Source organism: Pseudophryne corroboree, chromosome 9, assembly GCF_028390025.1.
Source record: "Pseudophryne corroboree isolate aPseCor3 chromosome 9, aPseCor3.hap2, whole genome shotgun sequence".
Lineage (NCBI taxonomy): Eukaryota > Metazoa > Chordata > Amphibia > Anura > Myobatrachidae > Pseudophryne > Pseudophryne corroboree.
The window spans coordinates 472,703,502-472,728,655 of record NC_086452.1 but is presented as its reverse complement, the minus strand read 5'-3'; the positions used below and the strand labels follow the sequence as shown (position 1 = coordinate 472,728,655).

General features: G+C 50.3%; 1 protein-coding gene across 1 annotated transcript in view; it reads right to left on the bottom strand.

Annotated features, from left to right (window-relative positions):
• Positions 1-8,264: 8,264 nt before the first annotated feature.
• Positions 8,265-25,154, bottom strand: part of MAPKAPK3 (MAPK activated protein kinase 3) — a 102,146-nt gene continuing 85,256 nt past the window's right edge. The window contains exons 6-10 of the mRNA XM_063941383.1: positions 19,771-19,846; positions 19,497-19,621; positions 17,198-17,283; positions 14,388-14,468; positions 8,265-8,604 (exon numbers count right to left, since the gene is read on the bottom strand). Coding sequence (XP_063797453.1) covers positions 8,452-8,604; positions 14,388-14,468; positions 17,198-17,283; positions 19,497-19,621; positions 19,771-19,846 — 521 coding nt within the window. The 3' untranslated portion in view covers positions 8,265-8,451. The remainder of the gene's footprint in view (positions 8,605-14,387; positions 14,469-17,197; positions 17,284-19,496; positions 19,622-19,770; positions 19,847-25,154) is intronic.

Below are 25,154 nucleotides of genomic sequence, written 5' to 3'. Positions count from 1 at the left end.
TGGGAGCACTGGAGAAGATAGCTATGATGCCGGTGCTAACACCGCCACCATTTTCGGACACTGCCCATCCAGGATTAAAGGCCCTCATTCCGAGTTGATCGGTCGCAAGGCGAATTTAGCAGAGTTACACACGCTAAGCCGCCGCCTACTGGGAGTGTATCTTAGCATCTTAAAATTGCGACCGATGTATTCGCAATATTGCGCTCACAAACTACTTAGCAGTTTTAGAGTAGCTCCAGACTTACTCTGCCTGTGCGATCAGTTCAGTGCTTGTCGTTCCTGGTTTGACGTCACAAACACACCCAGCGTTCGCCCAACCACTCCCCCGTTTCTCCGGCCACTCCTGCGTTTTTTCCGGAAACGGTAGCGTTTTCAGCCACACTCCCATAAAACGGCCTGTTTCCGCCCAGTAACACCCATTTCCTGTCAATCACATTACGATCGCCGGAGCGATGAAAAAGCCGTGAGTAAAAATACTATCTTCATAGCAAAGATACTTGGCGCAGTCGCAGTGCGAATATTGCGCATGCGCACTAAGCGGAATTTCACTGCGATGCGATGAAAAATACCGAGCGAACGACTCGGAATGAGGGCCAAAATCCCTCCGAACACTGGACAGATTTACTGATTTCCAGAATGTCAGGAGGAATCCCAGACAAGTAGTAAACCTGGACAAACAATACTGCAATAACAAAGGGTGCAAATACATTATGGCCCTCATTCCGAGTTGTTCGCTCGCAAGCTGCTTTTAGCAGCTTTGCACACGCTAAGCCGCCGCCTACTGGGAGTGAATCTTAGCTTATCAAAATTGCGAACGAAAGATTAGCAGAATTGCGAATAGACACTTCTTAGCAGTTTCTGAGTAGCTCCAGACTTACTCGGCATCTGCGATCAGTTCAGTCAGTTTCGTTCCTGGTTTGACGTCACAAACACTCCAAGCGTTTCGGCCAGACACTCCTCCGTTTCTCCAGCCACTCCCGTGTTTTTCCCAGAAACGGTAGCGTTTTTTCGCACACCCATAAAACGGCCAGTTTCCGCCCAGAAACACCCACTTCTCAATCACATTACGATCACCAGAACGAAGAAAAAAACCTCGTAATGCCGTGAGTAAAATACCTAACTGCATAGCAAATTTACTTGGCGCAGTCGCACTGCGGACATTGCGCATGCGCATTAGCGACTAATCGCTCCGTTGCGAGAAAAATATAACGAGCGAACAACTCGGAACGACCCCCTATGTTTTAATGTAGGGTAAATACTGTCTGCTTTTGCATGTAGCCCACAAATTGCGGCTCGCATTAATTTTACCTTGCAATTTAGATTTGAATTTGTACACACGCCTCCTAAATCTACATCTCTCTGCACATGTTACAGCTGCCCCCTGTGCAGTGAAACCAAGGAGCAGGGATACTTGCTCTTTTTGCTTTACTCCCAAACTCAGAATTAGGCCTATTGTGAGGTAGGTCACATACACATGTAAGTACACGTCTGTGTATATATGGAGCACTGAGGGGTGTTATAAGTGATGCCATAAGTATGACTAGAACTCTCTTATAAATGTTACAGAGAAACCAGACACAAGGGCAGAGAGAGGGTCAAAGTGCAGTGTGATTTCTAGATATGAATCACACTCTAAGCTGTTTGACGTAGGAGCTGAAAGAGATGCATGAGCCAGAAATAAGAATGGAACACGTTACATATATGTACTAGTGTGTAACATGTTTCCCCGCACTGTGTACAGCACTGCCCATCGCTGGCCTCTTACTGGATAGAAAACAAACTGTCCCCCCCAAACACATTTCCAGGCTTCTTTATACATGTCTGCTCATCTCACCAATCCAGAGGAATCACCTATAGGTCCAGAATCTCTCTCCAGCTTCCGCCATATTCCTCTCCCACTCTACTCACTCACCCACCCTGCCTCCAGACTACTTCCCTCCTCTCACTCCATTCTCCTCTCCCTGCAGTCTGGCTTCCCATGTGGTACACTGAGTCTTTCAATGGTCTATTGACATACATGGCTAAGGGTCATTGCTCCACACTCCTCCTCCTGGACTCCTCGTGGCTTCACCGCCCTCTTCCCCTGCACGGCCTTCATGACACAGCTCTTTCTTGGTTCATTCCTAACGAGCCATTCTTTCATTTAGAAAGGCCTGGGTTTTGCACTGATCCACCTCGATGTCTACCTAGATCTTCAAGGTGACCCTCAGCCACTTAAGTGTGCGGAAAAGCAGAAAAGAACGAGGAGTCACACTATGCTACCTGTCACACGGCGTCCCAGGAATTTATTACCCTCACTTTCATTATATCGACCTGTTTGAATTTCACATAATATGCAAAGAGAAAAAAGACAACTCTTTTTTTATGGGGCACTCTTACTAATAATCTAAAACTTAACTTTTATTTATAGAAATTGGACTCACATTAACATACTAACATATAACATATATTCAAATGAGACAATTTTTGGTGTAACTGGCTATGCCTCCAGAGATGTCTCCCTGTAGCGTCCTTCTCACTATGTGGATTATTGTATCCTAGTAGTTACAAATTGTCTATAACTGTTTGGTTATATTGCTGCAAATGATTACTTAGACAGAAACTGATCTATGGCCTGCTGCCAGAAACAAAGTTTCAAAAATACATTTATTAACGTCTATCCTATATGACATAGGTAATTTGTATAATATAGCTGGTGATAGTCCCCAAAATTACATAGACAGTTATTCAAGCAGCTATCGTAGTACACATATAAATGAACATGTATTATGTGGCTGAGTTTTTTAGCCAGTCATAAGTGCACATATGTTTAGCCAGGTAAACGTATTAGACAGTTGTATAAGTAGAGAAAGAAAATGTCAGAAGGAAGACGGGGAAGAATAGGTGACTAGATGCCTGGTTTCTGCTTTTGGAAATCTGCTAAAAAGCATTGAATTTCCAATGAGAGAACCACCTGGAGCATATGCACCAATCCCAAGAGCTGTATCTGCTGTTAACTTTTTCTGCCCAATTAAGGGCAAAGTTAATGAGAGTGCAGGGGAGAGGTCCCTAGCCAGTATATAACACCTGTATTGCTGACTTCTTATAGGCCCATTGAAAGGTAATAATAATTAAGATAATAACAACAATTGTTTAAATATAAGATGCTATCTTAATATGACCACTTGTTCACAATTAGATCTGTAGCATCCATGGAAAGCACTCAAACAAGTGAGAAAACGAAATTCCTTCTATATTGGTTATGGACATAAAACACAGATATTGGATTTAAATAGACAATTTCTATGAAATACAGATTTCAAATGCAGTAACATCCAGGATTTCTACTGTCCTCAATCATGTCTGTCGACATCGAATTAAAGATGAGAGGATCCTTTGGGTGTTTATGCAAAATGAAAAAAGTGTGCTTCTACTGTCGGTATCTCAATAAATGAGTTAAGCCGATGAGAGAGCACTGAAATGGAAGAATAAGAAGAAAGATCATATAATTAATATGGATATATCCTTGTGAGTGTATCCACGGCGGGTATCATTACGTGTTAAATAACCAAGTATCTAACCATTACGCCCCCATATGATTTATACTTAATTATAATGAACACAAAGTTAATCTTCCCAAAAATAAGGGTCAATAGGTTAGAAAAAATTGTATTAAACTTGGTACATACGTAATGATAATATCACAATTGCGTCATATTTGCGGTGATATCAAAATTGCATCATATTTGCGGTAATATCAAAATTGCATCATATTTGCAAGCAGCGTCTTATATGCACGGCACCAAAATAGCACACCTATAGATTGGGGATTATATTTCCCTAATTTCTATATACATTTTTCCGTTTCCATTATACAGTTGAAATATAGATCCCCATTAATTCATGTGCTATTTACTGCTGTAAGATATAAAATAAAGTAAAGATAGTTTTTACTTATCTGCTGCAAATTCTCTCGAATAGATTATTGGTATGTACACCCTCAGATGTAATTAACACGGTGCTCCCGGGTTATATTGTGTATATATTCTCACAGTCCAACTCCTTTATGCGGGATAATGGAGGCTGTCACTCAGGGTATCAGGTATGATAGTCTGTGTCTCACCCCTCCAATACGATCACATCTGTAGGGGCCGCAGGAGTGACCAAGGCGACCGTCACTTCGAAATGTTAAGGACGGGTCTGGTAACAGTGAGTCTCCGCTCACGGTCAGTCCGAACAGCATGTGAAGACGCTGCTAGCAGCGTGCGGCTCACCGCTAATCACCGGGTCCGTGTAGAGAGGCAGCAGAGGCAGTGAAGGTGACGTGCACGTACGTCGTGTATCCGACGTGCACGTTTCACCTGAGCGGCTTCGTCAGGGATTGTGATCGCAATCATCACAATCCCTGACGAAGTCGCCCAGGTGAAACGTGCACGTGTGTTCATTATAATTAAGTATAAATCATATGGGGGCGTAATGGTTAGAAACTTGGTTATTTAACACGTAATGATACCCACCGTGGATACACTCACAAGGATATATCCATATTAATTATATGATCTTTCTTCTTATTCTTCCATTTCAGTGCTCTCTCATCGGCTTAACTCATTTATTGAGATACCGACAGCAGAAGCACACTTTTTTCATTTTGCATAAACGCCCAAAGGATCCTCTCATCTTTAATTCGATGTCGACAGACATGATTGAGGACAGTAGAAATCCTGGATGTTACTGCATTTGAAATCTGTATTTCATAGAAATTGTCTATTCCAATATCTGTGTTTTATGTCCATAACCAATATAGAAGGAATTTCGTTTTCTCACTTGTTTGAGTGCTTTCCATGGATGCTACAGATCTAATTGTGAACAAGTGGTCATATTAAGATAGCATCTTATATTTAAACAATAGTTGTTATTATCTTAATTATTATTACCTTTCAATGGGCCTATAAGAAGTCAGCAATACAGGTGATATATACTGGCTAGGGACCTCTCCCCTGCACTCTCATTAACTTTGCCCTTAATTGGGCAGAAAAAGTTAACAGCAGATACAGGTCTTGGGATTGGTGCATATGCTCCAGGTGGTTCTCTCATTGGAGATTCGATGCTTTTTAGCAGATTTCCAAAAGCAGAAACCCGGCATCTAGTCACCTATTCTTCCCCGTCTTCCTTCTGACATTTTCTTTCTCTACTTATACAACTGTCTAATACGTTTACCTGGCTAAACATATGTACACTTATGACTGGCTAAAAAACTCAGCCACATAATACATGTTCACTTATATGTGTACTGCGATAGCTGCTTGAATAACGGTCTATGTAATTTTGGGGACTATCACCAGCTATATTATACAAATTACCTATGTCATATAGGATAGACGTTAATAAATGTATTTTTGAAACTTTGTTTCTGGCAGCAGGCCATAGATCAGTTTCTTTCTAAGTAATCATTTGCAGCAATATAACCAAACAGTTATAGACAATTTGTAACTACTAGGATACAATAATCCACATAGTGAGAAGGACGCTACAGGGAGACATCTCTGGAGGCATAGCCAGTTACACCTAAAATTGTCTCATTTGAATATATGTTATATGTTAGTATGTTAATGTGAGTCCAATTTCTATAAATAAAAGTTAAGTTTTAGATTATTAGTAAGAGTTGTCTTTTTTCTCTTTGCATATTATGTGATCTGTTCTCTACAACTTGAGGGAGCACCGCCGGCCTTTCTATTTGCTAGTTTAGAATTTTGTCTTTCCCATAGGAAGTGGGTAATATTGAATTATAAGATACTGTCTTTTCTGCATCCCGGCTTATATATACATTGTACCTATATAAGGGTAGCTCAGTGCGCTTTTTACCCCCACAACCAATCCAGTGCTGTTTGAATTTCCTCAGGTGTTTATTAACAGTTTGGCCTCATTTAGGTTATAAAATAGTCCTGCAAACGAGGAGACATCTGCTCCGTGTTGTACTTACACGTGTGTTGAACTATTTACAACATTACTCAGACCGTGGGGCTCATTTATCAACCAGTGACAAAACTCGCTGTGAATTATAAAACTCATTGCATGATAAATGGTGCTCCAGCCAATCAGCTCCCGACTGTCATGTGTTCAGCTCCCGACCGTCGTGTGTTCAGCTCCCGACTGTCGTGTGTTCAGCTCCTGTCGTATTCAGCTCCTAATTGTCGTGCGTTCAGCTTCCGACTGTCGTGCGTTCAGCTCCCGACTGTCGTGCGTTCAGCTCCCGACTGTCGTGCGTTCAGCTCCCGACTGTCCTCTGTACAGCTCCCGACTGTCCTCTGTACAGCTCCCGACTGTCCTCTGTACAGCTCCCGACTGTCCTCTGTACAGCTCCCGACTGTCCTGTGTGTTCAGCTCTCGACTGTCCTGTGTGTTCAGCTCCCGACTGTCCTGTGTGTTCAGCTCCCGAATGTCGTGTGTTCAGCTCCCGACTGTCCTGTGTGTTTAGCTCCCGAATGTCGTGCGTTCAGCTCCCGACTGTCGTGCGTTCAGCTCCCGACTGTCGTGCGTTCAGCTCCCGACTGTCGTGCGTTCAGCTCCCGACTGTCGTGCGTTCAGCTCCCGACTGTCGTGCGTTCAGCTCCCGACTGTCCTGTGTGTTCAGCTCCCGAATGTCCTGTGTGTTCAGCTCCCGAATGTCGTGTGTGTTCAGCTCCCGAATGTCGTGTGTGTTCAGCTCCCGACTGTCCTCTGTACAGCTCCCGAATGTCGTGTGTTCAGCTCCCGACTTTCGTGTGTTCAGCTCCTGTCGTATTCAGCTCCTAATTGTCATGTGTTCAGTTCCCGACTGTCGTGTGTTCAGCTCCCGACTGTCGTGTGTTCAGCTCCCGACTGTCGTGTGTTCAGCTCCCGACTGTCGTGTGTTCAGCTCCCGACTGTCGTGTGTTCAGCTCCCGACTGTCGTGTGTTCAGCTCCTGTCGTATTCAGCTCCTAATTGTCATGTGTTCAGTTCCCGACTGTTGTGCGTTCAGCTCCTGACTGTCGTGCGTTCAGCTCCCGACTGTCGTGCGTTCACCTCCCGACTGTCGTGCGTTCACCTCCCGACTGTCGTGCGTTCACCTCCCGACTGTCGTGCGTTCACCTCCCGACTGTCGTGCGTTCACCTCCCGACTGTCGTGCGTTCACCTCCCGACTGTCGTGCGTTCAGCTCCCGACTGTCGTGTGTTCAGCTCCTGTCGTATTCAGCTCCTAATTGTTATGTGTTCAGCTCCCGACTGTTGTGTGTTCAGCTCCCGACTGTCGTGTGTTCAGCTCCTGTCGTATTCAGCTCCTAATTGTCATGTGTTCAGCTCCCAACTCTCCTGTTCCGCTCCCGACTGTCATGTGTTCAGCTCCCGACTGTCGTGTGTTCAGCTCCCGACTGACGTGTGTACAGCTCGTAATTGTCATGTGTTCAGCTCCCGACTTTCGTGTGTTCAGCTCCCGAATGTCGTGTGTTCAGCTCCCGATTGTCCTCTGTACAGCTCCCGACTGTCGTGTGTTCAGCTTCCAACTGTCGTGTGTTCAGCTCCTGTCATGTGTTCAGCTCCTGTCATGTGTTCAGCTCCTATTGGTTATGCATTCAGCTCCCGACTGCCACGTGTTTGACAAATGACAGTTGGGAGCTGAACACATGACAGTTGGGAGCTGAACACATAACAGCTGGGAGTGGATTGTCTGGAGCACCATTGATCATATGCAGCAAGTTTTATAATTCACAACAAGTATATAAATAGGCCCCTGTATTTGAAAATGTATTTCTCCGCTGAATAATGCAAAATGCGTTGTAGCAATGATTTTACTAGGAATGCCGTCGGTCTGCGAACTTTGTGTTCCGACACAATCTGAAGCGCCAATCTGCAAACTGACACTGGTCTCAAGGGTGTGTTTGCATTGCACAGAGAATGTTTTTTGCTTTTTAATTGATCTCCACTGCTTCTGTGTATCAATAGTGCTTAAGCTGGCAGTAAAGTTTTGCATGATGGACAGTTACTACGGGAAATCACAGATTCTGCAGGGTTAATAAACTGCAGGAGTCACTGACGGTGATGGCGATGGACCGGAGGATACAGAAGTGAAGAAGCAGAAGAGGGCTGTATGGGGAAGATGACCAATGAGCCAGCAGGCGCAGAGGGAGGAGAGAAGGTGCATGGCTGGCGTGTAGCATCTTCCTATCTATGTGTTCCACTACCAGCTGCTGAGGTCTGTACACCATCAGTACCAACATGCAGCGATCACGGGGGAGACAATGACGCACTCCACACAGCAGAAACGGTAATTCGGTTCCATAAATATTTATATGTATGTACACACAGGGTACGCTGTCCCAACAGTGGAGTGTTTAAAATATACTACAATTAAACAAAAGACCATAAAAATATCTAAAAGCCACACAAAGACTCCGACCATCGGAGGTGTGCGCAGTCACGTTCTCCACCACTGGTCGCCACGATTTGCGCACAGTCCTATTGGTTGTTGCAGCTAGCAGGAGCCGCAGATCCATCGGTTTGCTTCTTGCGCCTCTTGTTCAGCAATTTATTAGTGGACGAGTTGAGATCTTTTATCTTCACTTGGTCATAGTCGACTCTCATGGTGGCCAGAGCACTGGTCATCTCCTCCTGGTGAGAAAAAGACAACGACCAGTGAGTGAGGAGGAAGAGACAGCGGGAGAAGAGGAGTTTTAGATTATATCTGTCCAATGAGAATAGGTGCGGGAACTCCTGCCAGATGCAGGCAGCTGTGCGGGAACTCCTGCCAGATGCAGGCAGCTGTGCGGGAACTCCTGCCAGATGCAGGCAGCTGTGCGGGAACTCCTGCCAGATGCAGGCAGCTGTGCGGGAACTCCTGCCAGATGCAGGCCGTGCGGGAACTCCTGCCAGATGCAGGCTGTGCGGGAACTCCTGCCAGATGCAAGCTGAGCGGGAACTCCTGCCAGATGCAGGCTGTGCGGGAACTCCTGCCAGATGCAGGCTGTGCTGCAGTCACGCCAAACAGCCCCTCTTGGCACACCAGATGAAAATGCATCTTAGTCACACCGCAATGCAACTAGGAGGTACGAGGAGACTGTGTTGATTAATTTGATATTTGACACTAATCTGTGTAAGACTGAGTCCGTGAATCTGTATACGAAGTGCTACAATGTACCAGCCGCAGCTTTTTTCCAATACAAGTTCTGTTGTGCTCCGTACACAGCCTCAATCAAACACAACGAGTCAATATAGAATAGTAAGGAGAAAAGAAACAGAAGAAGATATCTGGGAGAGAAGAGAGAAGCTGAGAGCGGGGACAAGATCAGGGAGAGAAGATCAGGGAGAAAAGAGCTGAAAGTGAGGACAGGAGAGGGGGAGAGGAGAGCTGGAAGTGAGGACAGGAGAGAGGGGAGAGGAGCTGAAAGTGAGGACAGGAGAGAGAGGAGAGGAGAGACGGAAGTGAGGACAGGAGAGGGGGAGAGGAGAGCCGGAAGTGAGGACAGGAGAGAGGGGAGAGGAGCTGAAAGTGAGGACAGGAGAGAGAGGAGAGGAGAGCCAGAAGTGAGGACAGGAGAGAGGGGAGAGGAAAGCCAGAAGTGAGGACAGGAGAGAGGAAAGCCGGAAGTGAGGACAGGAGAGAGGGGAGAGGAGAGCCGGAAGTGAGGACAGGAGAGAGGGGAGAGGAGAGCTGGAAGTGGGGACAGGAGAGAGGGGAGAGGAGAGCTGGAAGCGGGGACAGGAGAGAGGGGAGAGGAGAGCTGGAAGCGGGGACAGGAGAGAGGGGAGAGGAGAGACGGAAGTGAGGACAGGAGAGGGGGAGAGGAGAGCCGGAAGTGAGGACAGGAGAGAGGGGAGAGGAGCTGAAAGTGAGGACAGGAGAGAGGGGAGAGGAGCCGGAAGTGAGGACAGGAGAGAGAGGAGAGCCAGAAGTGAGGACAGGAGAGAGGGGAGAGGAAAGCCGGAAGTGAGGACAGGAGAGAGGGGAGAGGAGAGCTGGAAGTGAGGACAGGAGAGAGGGGAGAGGAGAGCTGGAAGTGAGGACAGGAGAGAGGGGAGAGGAGAGCTGGAAGTGAGGACAGGAGAGAGGGGAGAGGAGAGCTGGAAGCGGGGACAGGAAAGAGGGGAGAGGAGAGCTGGAAGTGAGGACAGGAGAGAAGGGAGAGGAGAGCTGGAAGTGGGGACAGGAGAGAGGGGAGAGGAGAACTGGAAGTGAGGACAGGAGAGAGAGGAGAGGAGAGCTGAGAGAGGAGAGAGAGGAGAGTAGAGCCGGAGGTGGGGACAGGAGAGAGAAGAGCCGGAAGTGAGGACAGGAGAGAGGGGAGAGTAGAGCCGAAGGTGAGGACAGGAGAGAGGGGAGCTGGAAGTGGGGACAGGAGAGAGGGGAGAGGAGAGCCGGAGGTGAGGACAGGAGAGAGGGGAGCTGGAAGTGGGGACAGGAGAGAGGGGAGAGGAGAGCCGGAAGTGAGGACAGGAGAAAGAGGAGAGGAGAGCCGGAAGTGAGGACAGGAGAAAGAGGAGAGGAGAGCCGGAAGTGAGGACAGGAGAGAGAGGAGAGGAGAGCCAGAAGTGAGGACAGGAGAGAGAGGAGAGGAGAGCCGGAAGTGAGGACAGGAGAGAGAGGAGAGGAGAGGAGAGCCGGAAGTGAGGACAGGAGAGAGAGGAGAGCCGGAAGTGAGGACAGGAGAGAGAGGAGAGGAGAGCCGGAAGTGAGGACAGGAGAGAGAGGAGAGGAGAGCCGGAAGTGAGGACAGGAGAGAGAGGAGAGGAGAGCCAGAAGTGAGGACAGGAGAGAGAGGAGAGGAGAGCCGGAAGTGAGGACAGGAGAGAGAGGAGAGGAGAGCCGGAGGTGACGACAGGAGAGAGGGGACAGGAGAGAGGGGAGAGGAGAGCCGGAAGTGAGGACAGGAGAGAGAGGAGAGGAGAGCCGGAAGTGAGGACAGGAGAGAGGGGGAGAGTAGAGCCGAAGGTGAGGACAGGAGAGAGGGGAGCTGGAAGTGGGGACAGGAGAGAGGGGAGAGGAGAGCCGGAGGTGAGGACAGGAGAGAGGGGAGCTGGAAGTGGGGACAGGAGAGAGGGGAGAGGAGAGCCGGAAGTGAGGACAGGAGAAAGAGGAGAGGAGAGCCGGAAGTGAGGACAGGAGAAAGAGGAGAGGAGAGCCGGAAGTGAGGACAGGAGAGAGAGGAGAGGAGAGCCAGAAGTGAGGACAGGAGAGAGAGGAGAGGAGAGGAGAGCCGGAAGTGAGGACAGGAGAGAGAGGAGAGGAGAGGAGAGCCGGAAGTGAGGACAGGAGAGAGAGGAGAGCCGGAAGTGAGGACAGGAGAGAGAGGAGAGGAGAGCCGGAAGTGAGGACAGGAGAGAGAGGAGAGGAGAGCCGGAAGTGAGGACAGGAGAGAGAGGAGAGGAGAGCCAGAAGTGAGGACAGGAGAGAGAGGAGAGGAGAGCCGGGAAGTGAGGACAGGAGAGAGAGGAGAGGAGAGCCGGAGGTGACGACAGGAGAGAGGGGACAGGAGAGAGGGGAGAGGAGAGCCGGAAGTGAGGACAGGAGAGAGAGGAGAGGAGAGCGGAAGTGAGGACAGGAGAGAGAGGAGAGGAGAGCCGGAAGTGAGGACAGGAGAGAGAGGAGAGGAGAGCCGGAAGTGAGGACAGGAGAGAGAGAGGAGAGGAGAGCTGGAAGTGAGGACAGGAGAGAGAGAGGAGAGGAGAGCTGGAAGTGAGGACAGAGAGAGAGGAGAGGAGAGGAGAGCTGGAAGTGAGGACAGGAGAGAGAGGAGAGGAGAGGAGAGCTGGAAGTGAGGACAGAGAGAGAGGAGAGGAGAGCTGGAAGTGAGGACAGGAGAGAGAGGAGAGGAGAGCTGGAAGTGAGGACAGGAGAGAGGGGAGAGGAAAGCTGAGAGAGGGGAGAGGAGAGAGAGGAGAGGAGAGCCGGAAGTGAGGACAGGAGAGAGGGGATAGGAAAGCTGAGAGAGGGAGAGGAGAGGAGAGCCGGAAGTGAGGACAGGAGAGAGGAGAGCTGGAAGTGAGGACAGGAGAGAGAGGAGAGGAGAGCTGGAAGCGAGGACAGGAGAGAGAGGAGAGCTGGAAGTGGAGACAGGAGAGAGGGGAGAGGAGAGCCAGAAGTGAGGACAGGAGAGAGAGGAGAGGAGAGCCGGAAGTGAGGACAGGAGAGAGAGGAGAGCCGGAAGCGAGGACAGGAGAGAGAGGAGAGCCGGAAGCGAGGACAGGAGAGAGAGGAGAGCGCGGAAGCGAGGACAGGAGAGAGAGGAGAGGAGAGCTGGAAGCGAGGACAGGAGAGAGGGGAGAGTAGAGCTGGAGGTGAGGACAGGAGAGAGGGGAGAGTAGAGCCGGAGGTGAGGACAGGAGAGAGGAGAGAGCTGGAAGTGAGGACAGGGGAGAGGAGAGCTGGAAGTGAGGACAGGAGAGGAGAACCGGAGGTGAGGACAGGAGAGAGGGAGAGGAGAGCCGGAGGTGAGGACAGGAGAGAGAGGAGAGGAGAGCGGAGGTGGGGACAGGAGAGAGGGGAGGGGAGAGCTGGAAGTGGGGACAGGAGAGAGGGGAGAGGAGAGCTGGAAGTGAGGACAGGAGAGAGGGGAGAGGAGAGCTGGAAGTGAGGACAGGAGAGAGGAGAGCCGGAAGTGAGGACAGGAGAGAGAGGAGAGGAGAGCTGGAAGTGAGGACAGGAGAGAGAGAGGAGAGGAGAGCCGGAGGTGGGGACAGGAGAGAGGGAGAGTAGAGCCGGAGGTGAGGACAGGAGAGAGAGGAGAGGATAGGCGGAGGTGGGGACAGAGAGAGAGGGGAGGGGAGAGCTGGAAGTGAGGACAGGAGAGAGGGGAGATGAGAGCTGGAAGTGAGGACAGGAGAGGGGGAGAGGAGAGCTGGAAGTGAGGACAGGAGAGGGGGAGAGGAGAGCTGGAAGTGAGGACAGGAGAGAGAGGAGAGGAGAGGCTGGAAGTGAGGACAGGAGAGAGGGGAGAGGAGAGCAGGAAGTGAGGACAGGAGAGGGGGAGAGGAGAGCTGGAAGTGAGGACAGGAGAGAGAGGAGAGCTGGAAGTGAGGACAGGAGAGAGAGGAGAGCTGGAAGTGAGGACAGGAGAGAGAGGAGAAGGTGAGAGCTGGAAGTGAGGACAGGAGAGCTGGAAGTGAGGACAGGAGAGAGGGGAGAGGAGAGCTGGAAGTGAGGACAGGAGAGAGGGGAGAGGAGAGCCAGAAGTGAGAACAAGAGAGAGGAGAGCTGGAAGTGAGGACAGGAGAGAGGGGAGAGGAGAGCCGGCAGCGGGGACAGGAGAGAGGGGAGAGGAGAGCTGGAAGTGAGGACAGGAGAGAGGGGAGAGGAGAGCTGGAAGTGAGGACAGGAGAGAGGGGAGAGGAGAGCTTGAAGTGAGGACAGGAGAGAGGGGAGAGGAGAGCTGGAAGTGAGGACAGGAGAGAGGGGAGAGGAGAGCTGGAAGTGAGGACAGGAGAAAGGGGAGAGGAGAGCCGGAAGCGGGGACAGGAGAGAGGGGAGAGCTGGAAGTGGGGACAGGAGAGAGGGGAGAGGAGAGCTTGAAGTGAGGACAGGAGAGAGGGGAGAGGAGAGCTGGAAGTGGGGACAGGAGAGAGGGGAGAGGAGAGCTGGAAGTGGGGACAGGAGAGAGGGGAGAGGAGAGCTGGAAGTGAGGACAGGAGAGAGGGGAGAGGAGAGCTGGAAGTGAGGACAGGAGAGAGGGGAGAGGAGAGCTGGAAGTGAGGACAGGAGAGAGGAGAGCTGGAAGTGAGGACAGGAGAGAGGAGAGCTGGAAGTGAGGACAGGAGAGAGGGGATAGGAGAGCTTGAAGTGAGGACAGGAGAGAGGGGAGAGGAGAGCTGGAAGTGAGGACAGGAGAGAGGGGAGAGGAGAGCTGGAAGTGAGGACAGGAGAGAGGAGAGCTGGAAGTGAGGACAGGAGAGAGGAGAGCTGGAAGTGAGGACAGGAGAGAGGAGAGCTGGAAGTGAGGACAGGAGAGAGGGGATAGGAGAGCTTGAAGTGAGGACAGGAGAGAGGGGAGAGAGGAGAGATGGAAGTGAGGACAGGAGAGAGGGGAGAGGAGAGCCGGAGGTGGGGACAGGAGAGAGGGGAGAGCTGGAAGTGAGGACAGGAGAGAGGGGAGAGCTGGAAGTGAGGACAGGAGAGAGGGGAGAGCTGGAAGTGAGGACAGGAGAGAGGGGAGAGGAGAGCCGGAGGTGAGGACAGGAGAGAGGGGAGAGTTGGAAGTGAGGACAGGAGAGAGGGGAGAGGAGAGGCGGAGGTGGGGCAGGAGAGAGGGGAGAGAGGAGAGCCGGAGGTGGGGACAGGAGAGAGGGGAGAGGAGAGCCGGAGGTGGGGACAGGAGAGGTGACCAGGTGAGATAGAAGCTGGGAGCGGAGACCTCTGAGATCCAGCGTAGATAGCGGTGCTGCATGTAGAATGAGCCCCTCACCTTAACCTCATCCCAGTGCTCTTTGTCTTCCTGTAGGACACGAGCTGTGTGCAGTGGGGTCTGGGGAACCACCATAGATTGCTGTATAAGGAAGAGACATAACACACAATGTAAGTAAATCAGTTATAACGGCTGATAAATGAGCACATAATACACTAGTGGTTCTATCTGAAGAGTAAGATAATAACACTGCTGGATCTAACAACGGCAAGCATTAAGGGCCAGGCTCTGGGGCTTAGCCCTGGAATCTATGGGTTAATGAGCGATGTCTGTAAGTGGAGAGTTTGCATAATAAATTGTAGGAATTGAATAGCGGCGCTTTAGACGCGCTGGGTGTAAACACTGCGGCTAATTGAATCTGCCCCATAGAAACTAAAGCTGGATGCACACTATCAGATAGCATGTCCCAATCCAATACTGACAGCGATTATCAGATCGGCGCACATCCGTACACACTGAAGAGGATCGGGTGGATCATTCAGGAATTCAGAAAGCGATCAGATAATCGGGTCAGTTTTATAGGCGTCTCATCATGCCTACACACTTACATGATAATCAGACCAATCACAGAGTAGCGTGTAGCCAGCGTCACAGTAATGTAATTGTTGAGGTGCATTTACATTACACGGCCTCTAGATGGAGTCATGCGCTTTGGTCATCTATAGAAAGCGTCCATAGTATCCCCTCACAATATAACCCAAGGACTGAAGGTCTTACGTAGGTCATTCCATATACAGCTTCTAGTTGCAGTATAGCCCTCTGCTCCCCGTGTTCTCCCTCTCTTGCCACGGTCAGTACATATGACACATAGGTGATTTGTATAGGTAACGACATATGAAGGGACCGGGGTATCGGAGATGATCGCTGTTAGGTACAGTCACGGAATGTAGAGCGTTGGCCTCTGTGAGCCGTGGCTCAGTGCCACATAACTTTCATTAGAGTCCCTATTTTTAGTGCTAGAAGCAGCTGATCAGAGGCACCTGGTTGCTGAGTAACGTATAGGGAGTGTTGTTCATAAACCAGCTCATAGCCTGAATCCGCAGACAATTAATTGCATGCTCTTAGGAGCGTCGTATGTATCTGCACCCAGTGACCGCGCCCTCGTGTATTATTACACGTGTTCAGGCGTCCTCTGTGCTGCAGATAGTACCTGGTGTCCAGACGAAGAGGTGAGGTCACAGAGTGGCGGCTGGTAATTAGTGTTACAGCTCAGGAAACCCAGACCTTTAGCCCCTCCGCCGCTTACTGAGACCCCCACCCCACCATATATTCAGTCAGAATATATATTATATATCTATGAGGAATGTTCTGCTGACGCCACTTGAAGAGACAGGTAAAACTGAACCGCTTGGATGCTGTGATGGTATGAAGTCATTATATCAACACCATAATGTTGACATGTTGACACACAGGGCCTAATTCAGACTTGATCGTAGATGTGCGATCAGATACACAGACATTGCGGGGGGACGCTCAGCACAGGGCTAGTCCGCCCCGTATGGCAGGCCCGACCACCCCCGCACAGGTACAAAAGCATGCGCAGCTTCTGCGCACTGACACCGTCGTTGTGCTGGTCGCAGCGGCTGCGTCTGGCATCACGCAGCCGCCACGGCCCGCCCCCCCCCCCCCCCCCCCCGCGCACGGTCCGGGCACTCCTGCGTTGCCCAGACCGTGCCCCCTAAACAGCGGTCAAACGCCGCTGGACCGCCTCCTCCCGCCCAGCAACCGCCTCTGCCTGTCAATCACTGCAATCGCTGGCGTATGCGCAGTTCAGACCTGCAACAGACAGAGAGGGGGGGGGGGGGGGGGGGGGGGGTGCTTTTTCCCCCGTGTATCCCCCCAGCACACTAAAAAATTTCCTGTAACCATACCTGGACCTATCTAGTAATAGAATTTCACAGAAATTGGTCACATGCGTTTGCAGAGACATGTTTAGCTGCTGAGCCGCACCAAGGCTTCTGCGATATCAGCAGTCCTAACACTACATAATAGCAGTGCCCACATAGGGCCGTATGATTTGTCTACAGTAAGGCCTCATGATTTCTAGCACCTGATATAATTATCTCCAGGAATGATAGAGCAGCTGCCACTGTTTGTCTGCATGTGTGAGAAAGGCATTGAATGGGAGCAGTATTTGGAAGGCATGCTGTTCCTTATAGTGCTAATGGGAGATCCTGGGTGTGGCTCCCGGGTAAGTTAGTTCTCTGTCTGGATGTATTTTAGTATGAGCCTTTACTGTAGACAAATTACATGGCCCTATGTGGGCACTGCTATTATGTAGTGTTAGGACTGCTGATTCGGAGAAGCCTTGATGCGGTTCAGCAGCTAAACATGTCTTTGCAAACGCACGTGACCAATGTCTCTGAAATTCTATTACCAGATAGGTTTAGGTATAGTTACAGGTAATTTTTTAGTATGCTGGCTGGATACCGGGGAGGGGGTGGGGATGAGCACCCCCCCTCTCTGTCTGCCGTTTGTCTGTGACCCCTCCCCCTTTCTAGCACCTGATAAAATGATCTCCAGGAATGATAGAGCAACTGCCACTGTTTATAGGCTGTAGTCAGGGTTACGTTAGGGTTAGGCTGTAGTCAGGGTTACATTAGGATTAGGCTGTAATTAGGGTTACGTTAGGGTTAGGCTGTAGTCAGGGTTACATTAGGATTAGGCTGTAGTCAGGGTTACGATAGGGTTAGGCTGTAATTAGGGTTAGGTATATATGTAAATCCCACTGATGACATTCTGGCATTGTGACACGGTGAATATCGGCATTATACACCCCGGTGTGATATGATTATATACCGGCCACGTACATTTATCCACAGGTGATTCATAAACTGAGCGATGGTCATCCTCTCTGTGGGGTCAGTCATCAGCAGGTGGCGGATTATCTGTTTCGCTGTAACCGGACAGAGGAGGCAAATGTCAGAGACAGAGCAGTGATCTCTTACACCAGGTCACACGAGGGACAAGGGCCACGCACATCTCTGTGTACAGACAGATAGATAGATAGACAGATACAGACAGACAGACAGACAGATAGATAGACAGATACAGACAGACAGACAGACAGACAGATACAGACAGACAGATAGATACAGACAGACAGACAGATACAGACAGACAGACAGATAGATACAGACAGACAGACAGACAGATAGACAGATACAGACAGACAGACAGATAGACAGATACAGACAGACAGACAGACAGATACAGACAGACAGATAGATACAGACAGACAGACAGATACAGACAGACAGACAGATAGATACAGACAGACAGACAGACAGATAGACAGATACAGACAGACAGACAGACAGACAGATAGATAGATAGACAGATACAGACAGACAGACAGATACAGACAGACAGATAGATAGATAGATACAGACAGACAGACAGATACAGACAGACAGATAGATAGATAGATACAGACAGACAGACAGACAGACAGATACAGACAGATAGATACAGACAGACAGACAGATACAGACAGACAGATACAGACAGACAGATACAGACAGACAGACAGACAGACAGATAGATAGATACAGACAGATAGATACAGAGAGACAGATACAGACAGACAGATACAGACAGACAGATAGATAGATAGATACAGACAGAGAGACAGATACAGACAGATAGACAGATACAGACAGACAGACAGACACTGAAACGTTGGTATAACAGAGCGTGAGGGATGTGACATCATTCGAATAAAAAAAACAAAATCGCACATAATCCGCACTCCCCTAATTACACCCTACATTGTATTTCATTGCAATTCAGGGAATGTTGGCTCTAAAATCTCTCTCTCTCTCTATATAGATATATATATATCTCTCTCTGACGCTGCTCCTCACCTCTGTAGTGCCACTGGCTGCCAATGCAGGGCGCCCAACGGAGCTCCGTTTGGGGCAGGGACACACACACACACTCTATGTACACTGCACGCCCCTCCATAACTGCCCCTATATACACTGCACCCCCATACCCCTCCATATACTGCCCCTATATACCCTGCACCCCCATACCCCTCCATATACTGCCCCTATATACCCTGCACCTCCTCCTCCATATACCATGCTGCAACCACAGGTTACTCGCCATCCCGGGACTCAGCCACAAGTAGCAGCAGTAACCAGGAAACAGACACAGGAGCCACCAGACTGTCCCGCAGCGCTCAGAGCGTAGGTACCGGGGACACGTGTGGCCACTTACCGGCAGGGGGAGAAGGTGACTCAGTCTGGCAGGAAGAGGCGAGACCCTGTGTAGGGTGAGCAGTGCGGTGACCGGGAGGAGGAGGGGTCGGTGCTGGGGCAGCAGATGACGCGGGTGAGGAGGAGGCAGATAACCAGGTCAGCTGCTTTATATATACTGCGTGCCTACAGAGGGGCGGGGTCCTGTACTCGCCCCTCCCACAACCCGCACAGGCCATGCCCAGACCCCTCCGGCCAGCTGCTGGTGGCTACTGGTGTCGTCTACCCACCAGACTGGCCGGGAGCTGTGCGGGGACTGGTGAGCTTACACGTGCCAGTACTGGTGTATATAGTGCAGCATCATTATAGCCTGCCCAGTACACATATACAGCATCTATATATATATATATATATATATATATATATAGCTTAACGAGACAGACACCTCACCGAGCATATCCGTTACTGAGCACCAGGGGAATTAGCTCCCAAGAATTGGCTTTCATATAGAAAGATGGGGCGCAAGAGAAAATCTAACCACAAAAATCTATATACACAAGAGGCTTTAATCCACAGCACTCACCAGCTGCCACACCTGAGGTAGGTGAACACAGCATTTAAATAAAAATGTAAAAACATGTAGTTATTGCAACATTCCCTAAATGTAAATGAAATACAGTCTGGGGTGTAATTATCAGCAATGCATTGCATTTTATATACAGTATAAATATATATTATTAAGAAAACAGCGAGACAATAAAACAAAACCGCTCTTCCCAATGATGTAAAACATGGCTGATAGAACAGAAGGATTATAACATTTCCACGTGCAAGTCAGAAAGTTAAAGTGAACTGAAGGTGGAAATGCCCCTTAAATGAGTTGATGTTGTAGGCTGCAGCGCCGTACCTTCCTCTGACACATCGTTCCACTCCGGTGCGGGGAACTCGTACTGGCCCATCCGGATTCTCTTCTTCATCCCGGGAGAGATGGCCTGGCCGGTGTTGGAATAAAAGGGGGGATAACCACAGAGCCTGGGAAGAAGAGGAGACATCAGCACAGGCGGCTCTAGGAGGTATGAGGCAGAGGAGGTAAGGAGGGCGGGCAGGGAGAACAGGGGCAGGGTACATGGACGCTATGGTACTGAGGAAAGGATGGATTCAGTAATATGTTTTATACGTACAGGATATACATGATGACCCCAAGTGACCACATATCACAGGATTTGTCGTACTTCTCTGGACCCAGAACCTCAGGAGCTGCGGAGAAGGGAACAGGTTTTAGTGTCGCCAGGACTTGGGGAATGGCCACCTCTCCATGGCTACCTATAACCCATGAATGGACCTTTTTTATCAGGCGCTAATATCAAATGCTATAAAAAACCCTTTTGGATAAAATAACAATCAGCTGCAAAAAGTAAATGACCTGGGGTTAGCAGATCAATCAAATTGCACTGGGCCACCCAAGTGCAATTAACCACAAAACTCCAATTGTTAGAAACTTTTGCGCTATATTATAAATTTATATGATATGGCTGACAAAAATAACAGACTCCTATTAAATTAAAAAATATTTAATAATATATGAATAATCACAAATCATAAAACAAGACCGGTCTTAGTAATTTAAACATCTAAGATGACAAGTATATATACTTTCCAATAAAAGGAGGTGGACTTAAGCATATTCAAAGTTCCTTTGAATGTAATAATCCAACATAGGTCAATAAAATGAAATGAGAGCCGTTTTCAACCGGAATCCTACGTGAGGTGTGAGCAGGTAGTATCAACAGGAGTACATCCCGACGTCCACCACACTGGCTTCTAGCTGCGGGGAAAACGGCACCTGCACTGGCGCCTGCTACAACCTGTCCTGCTCGGTCTGAATGCTCCACAGGTCTCCACCTCTACGTGCCGTTTGCGGGCACCGGTGAGCGGCTCCTCTCCACTCAAAAAATACAACCAGCAGATGAATGCTGCGGCCGGTATGTACTACGGGTCTAACTCCAGCTGGGGTCCAACAGTTCAGCTTCTGACGCGTTTCGCTCCTCCCACAGGGGCTTCCTCTCATTTCATTTTATTGACCTATGTTGGATTATTACATTCAAAGGAACTTTGATACAAAGTGACTGTTTATTGGAAACATCTATTATACGGGTTCTACCAGCAGATACACTTGATCTATATTTTTTTGACTTTGTATATCAAGTCATTTAGCTATAAAGCTAGTTTTTACACCTCTGTGCACAGAATATGCTTAAGTCCACCTCCTTTTATTGGAAAGTATATATACTTGTCATCTTAGATGTTTAAATTACTAAGACCGGTCTTGTTTTATGATTTGTGATTATTCATATATTATTAAATATTTTTAATTTAATAGGAGTCTGTTATTTTTGTCAGCCATATCATATAAATTTATAATATAGCGCAAAAGTTTCTAACAATTGAATTATAACCCATGAATGTCAAAAAGGCGGAGGTATGTGTCCTGGGCACTTTAGGTACCCCACCCCATTTGTGCTGTGCAGGTTCTTACTTTTATGGAGCAGTGAAGAGAATATACCTCCTCCGGGGAGTGCGGCACATAGTGGTGACGTAACCCCAACAGCCTCAGCGACTGGCTACACTCACAGCGTGGTGACGTAACCCCAACAGCCTCAGTGACTGGCTACACTCACAGAGTGGTGACATAACCCCAACAGCCTCCGCGATTGGCTACACTCACAGAGTGGTGACGTAACCCCAACAGCCTCAGCGACTGGCTACACTCACAGCGTGGTGACGTAACCCCATCAGCCTCAGTGACTGGCTACACTCACAGCGTGGTGACGTAACCCCATCAGCCTCAGCGACTGGCTACACTCACAGAGAGGTGACGTAACCCCAACAGCCTCAGCGACTGGCTACACTCACAGCGTGGTGACGTAACCCCAACAGCCTCAGCGACTGGCTACACTCACAGCGTGGTGACGTAACCCCAACAGCCTCAGTGACTGGCTACACTCACAGCGTGGTGACGTAACCCCAACAGCCTCAGTGACTGGCTACACTCACAGAGAGGTGACGTAACCCCAACAGCCTCAGCGACTGGCTACACTCACAGACTGGTGTCGTAACCCCAACAGCCTCAGCGAATGGCTACACTCACAGAGTGGTGACGTAACCCCAACAGCCTCAGCGACTGGCTACACTCACAGAGTGGTGACGTAACCCCAACAGCCTCAGTGACTGGCTACATTCACAGAGTGGTGACGTAACCCCAACAGCCTCAGTGACTGGCTACACTCACAGAGTGGTGACGTAACCCCAACAGCCTTAGTGACTGGCTACATTCACAGCGTGGTGACGTAACCCCAACAGCCTCAGCGACTGGCTACACTCACAGCGTGGTGACGTAACCCCAACAGCCTCAGTGACTGGCTACATTCACAGCGTGGTGACGTAACCCCATCAGCCTCAGCGACTGGCTACACTCACAGACTGGTGACGTAACCCCAACAGCCTCAGTGACTGGCTACACTCACAGCGTGGTGACGTAACCCCAACAGCCTCAGTGACTGGCTACATTCACAGCGTGGTGACGTAACCCCAACAGCCTCAGCGATTGGCTACACTCACAGCGTGGTGACGTAACCCCAACAGCCTCAGCGACTGGCTACACTCACAGAGAGGAGACGTAACCCCAACAGCCTCAGCGACTGGCTACATTCACAGCGTGGTGACGTAACCCCAACAGCCTCAGCGACTGGCTACACTCACAGAGTGGTGACGTAACCCCAACAGCCTCAGCGACTGGCTACATTCACAGCGTGGTGACGTAACCCCAACAGCCTCAGCGACTGGCTACACTCACAGCGTGGTGACGTAACCCCAACAGCCTCAGCGACTGGCTACATTCACAGCGTGGTGACGTAACCCCAACAGCCTCAGTGACTGGCTACACTCACAGAGAGGAGACGTAACCCCAACAGCCTCAGCGACTGGCTACATTCACAGCGTGGTGACGTAACCCCAACAGCCTCAGCGACTGGCTACACTCACAGAGTGGTGACGTAACCCCAACAGCCTCAGCGACTGGCTACATTCACAGCGTGGTGACGTAACCCCAACAGCCTCAGCGACTGGCTACACTCACAGCGTGGTGACGTAACCCCAACAGCCTCAGCGACTGGCTACATTCACAGCGTGGTGACGTAACCCCAACAGCCTCAGCGACTGGCTACATTCACAGCGTGGTGACGTAACCCCAACAGCCTCAGTGACTGGCTACACTCACAGCGTGGTGACGTAACCCCAACAGCCTCAGTGACTGGCTACATTCACAGCGTGGTGACGTAACCCCAACAGCCTCAGCGACTGGCTACACTCACAGAGAGGTGACGTAACCCCAACAGCCTCAGTGACTGGCTACACTCACAGCGTGGTGACGTAACCCCAACAGCCTCAGCGATTGGCTACAATCACAGCGTGGTGACGTAACCCCAACAGCCTCAGTGACTGGCTACAGTCATAACCCCAACAGCCTCAGCGATTGGCTACATTCACAGCGAGGTGACGTAACCCCAACAGCCTCAGTGACTGGCTACACTCACAGCGTGGTGACGTAACCCCAACAGCCTCAGCGATTGGCTACATTCACAGCGTGGTGACGTAACCCCATCAGCCTCAGCGACTGCCTACATTCACAGCGTGGTGACGTAACCCCAACAGCCTCAGCGACTGGCTACACTCACAGAGTGGTGACGTAACCCCAACAGCCTCAGCGATTGGCTACATTCACAGCGTGGTGACGTAACCCCATCAGCCTCAGCGACTGGCTACATTCACAGCGTGGTGACGTAACCCCAACAGCCTCAGCGACTGGCTACACTCACAGAGTGGTGACGTAACCCCATCAGCCTCAGCGACTGGCTACACTCACACCGTGGTGACGTAACCCCATCAGCCTCAGTGACTGGCTACACTCACACCGTGGTGACGTAACCCCATCAGCCTCAGTGACTGGCTACATTCACAGGGTGGTGACGTAACCCCAACAGCCTCAGCGACTGGCTACACTCACAGAGTGGTGACATAACCCCAACAGCCTCAGCGATTGGCTACAGTCATAACCCCAACAGCCTCAGTGACTGGCTACACTCACAGAGTGGTGACGTAACCCCAACAGCCTCAGTGACTGGCTACACTCACAGAGTGGTGACGTAACCCCAACAGCCTCAGTGACTGGCTACACTCACAGAGTGGTGACGTAACCCCAACAGCCTCAGCGACTGGCTACACTCACAGAGTGGTGACGTAACCCCAACAGCCTCAGTGACTGGCTACACTCACAGCGTGGTGACGTAACCCCATCAGCCTCAGTGACTGGCTACACTCACAGAGTGGTGACGTAACCCCATCAGCCTCAGCGACTGGCTACACTCACAGAGTGGTGACGTAACCCCAACAGCCTCAGCGATTGGCTACAGTCATAACCCCAACAGCCTCAGTGACTGGCTACACTCACAGAGTGGTGACGTAACCCCAACAGCCTCAGTGACTGGCTACACTCACAGAGTGGTGACATAACCCCAACAGCCTCAGCGATTGGCTACATTCACAGAGTGGTGACGTAACCCCATCAGCCTCAGCGACTGGCTACACTCACAGAGTGGTGACGTAACCCCAACAGCCTCAGCGATTGGCTACATTCACAGCGAGGTGACGTAACCCCAACAGCCTCAGTGACTGGCTACACTCACAGACTGGTGACGTAACCCCAACAGCCTCAGTGACTGGCTACACTCACAGCGTGGTGACGTAACCCCAACAGCCTCAGCGATTGGCTACATTCACAGAGTGGTGACGTAACCCCAACAGCCTCAGTGACTGACTACATTCACAGCATGGTGACGTAACCCCAACAGCCTCATCGACTGGCTACACTCACAGAGTGGTGACGTAACCCCAACAGCCTCAGTGACTGGCTACATTCACAGAGTGGTGACGTAACCCCATCAGCCTCAGCGACTGGCTACAGTCATAACCCCAACAGCCTAAGTGACTGGCTACACTCACACCGTGGTGACGTAACCCCATCAGCCTCAGTGACTGGCTACACTCACAGCGTGGTGACGTAACCCCAACAGCCTCAGTGACTGGCTACACTCACAGAGTGGTGACGTAACCCCAACAGCCTCAGTGACTGGCTACACTCACAGCGTGGTGACGTAACCCCAACAGCCTCAGTGACTGGCTACACTCACAGAGAGGTGACGTAACCCCAACAGCCTCAGCGACTGGCTACATTCACAGAGTGGTGACGTAACCCCCAACAGCCTCAGCGACTGGCTACACTCACAGCGTGGTGACGTAACCCCAACAGCCTCAACGACTAGCTACACTCACAGCGTGGTGACGTAACCCCATCAGCCTCAGTGACTGGCTACATTCACAGCGTGGTGACGTAACCCCAACAGCCTCAGCGACTGGCTACACTCACAGCGTGGTGACGTAACCCCATCAGCCTCAGCGACTGGCTACACTCACAGCGTGGTGACGTATCCCCAACAGCCTCAGCGACTGG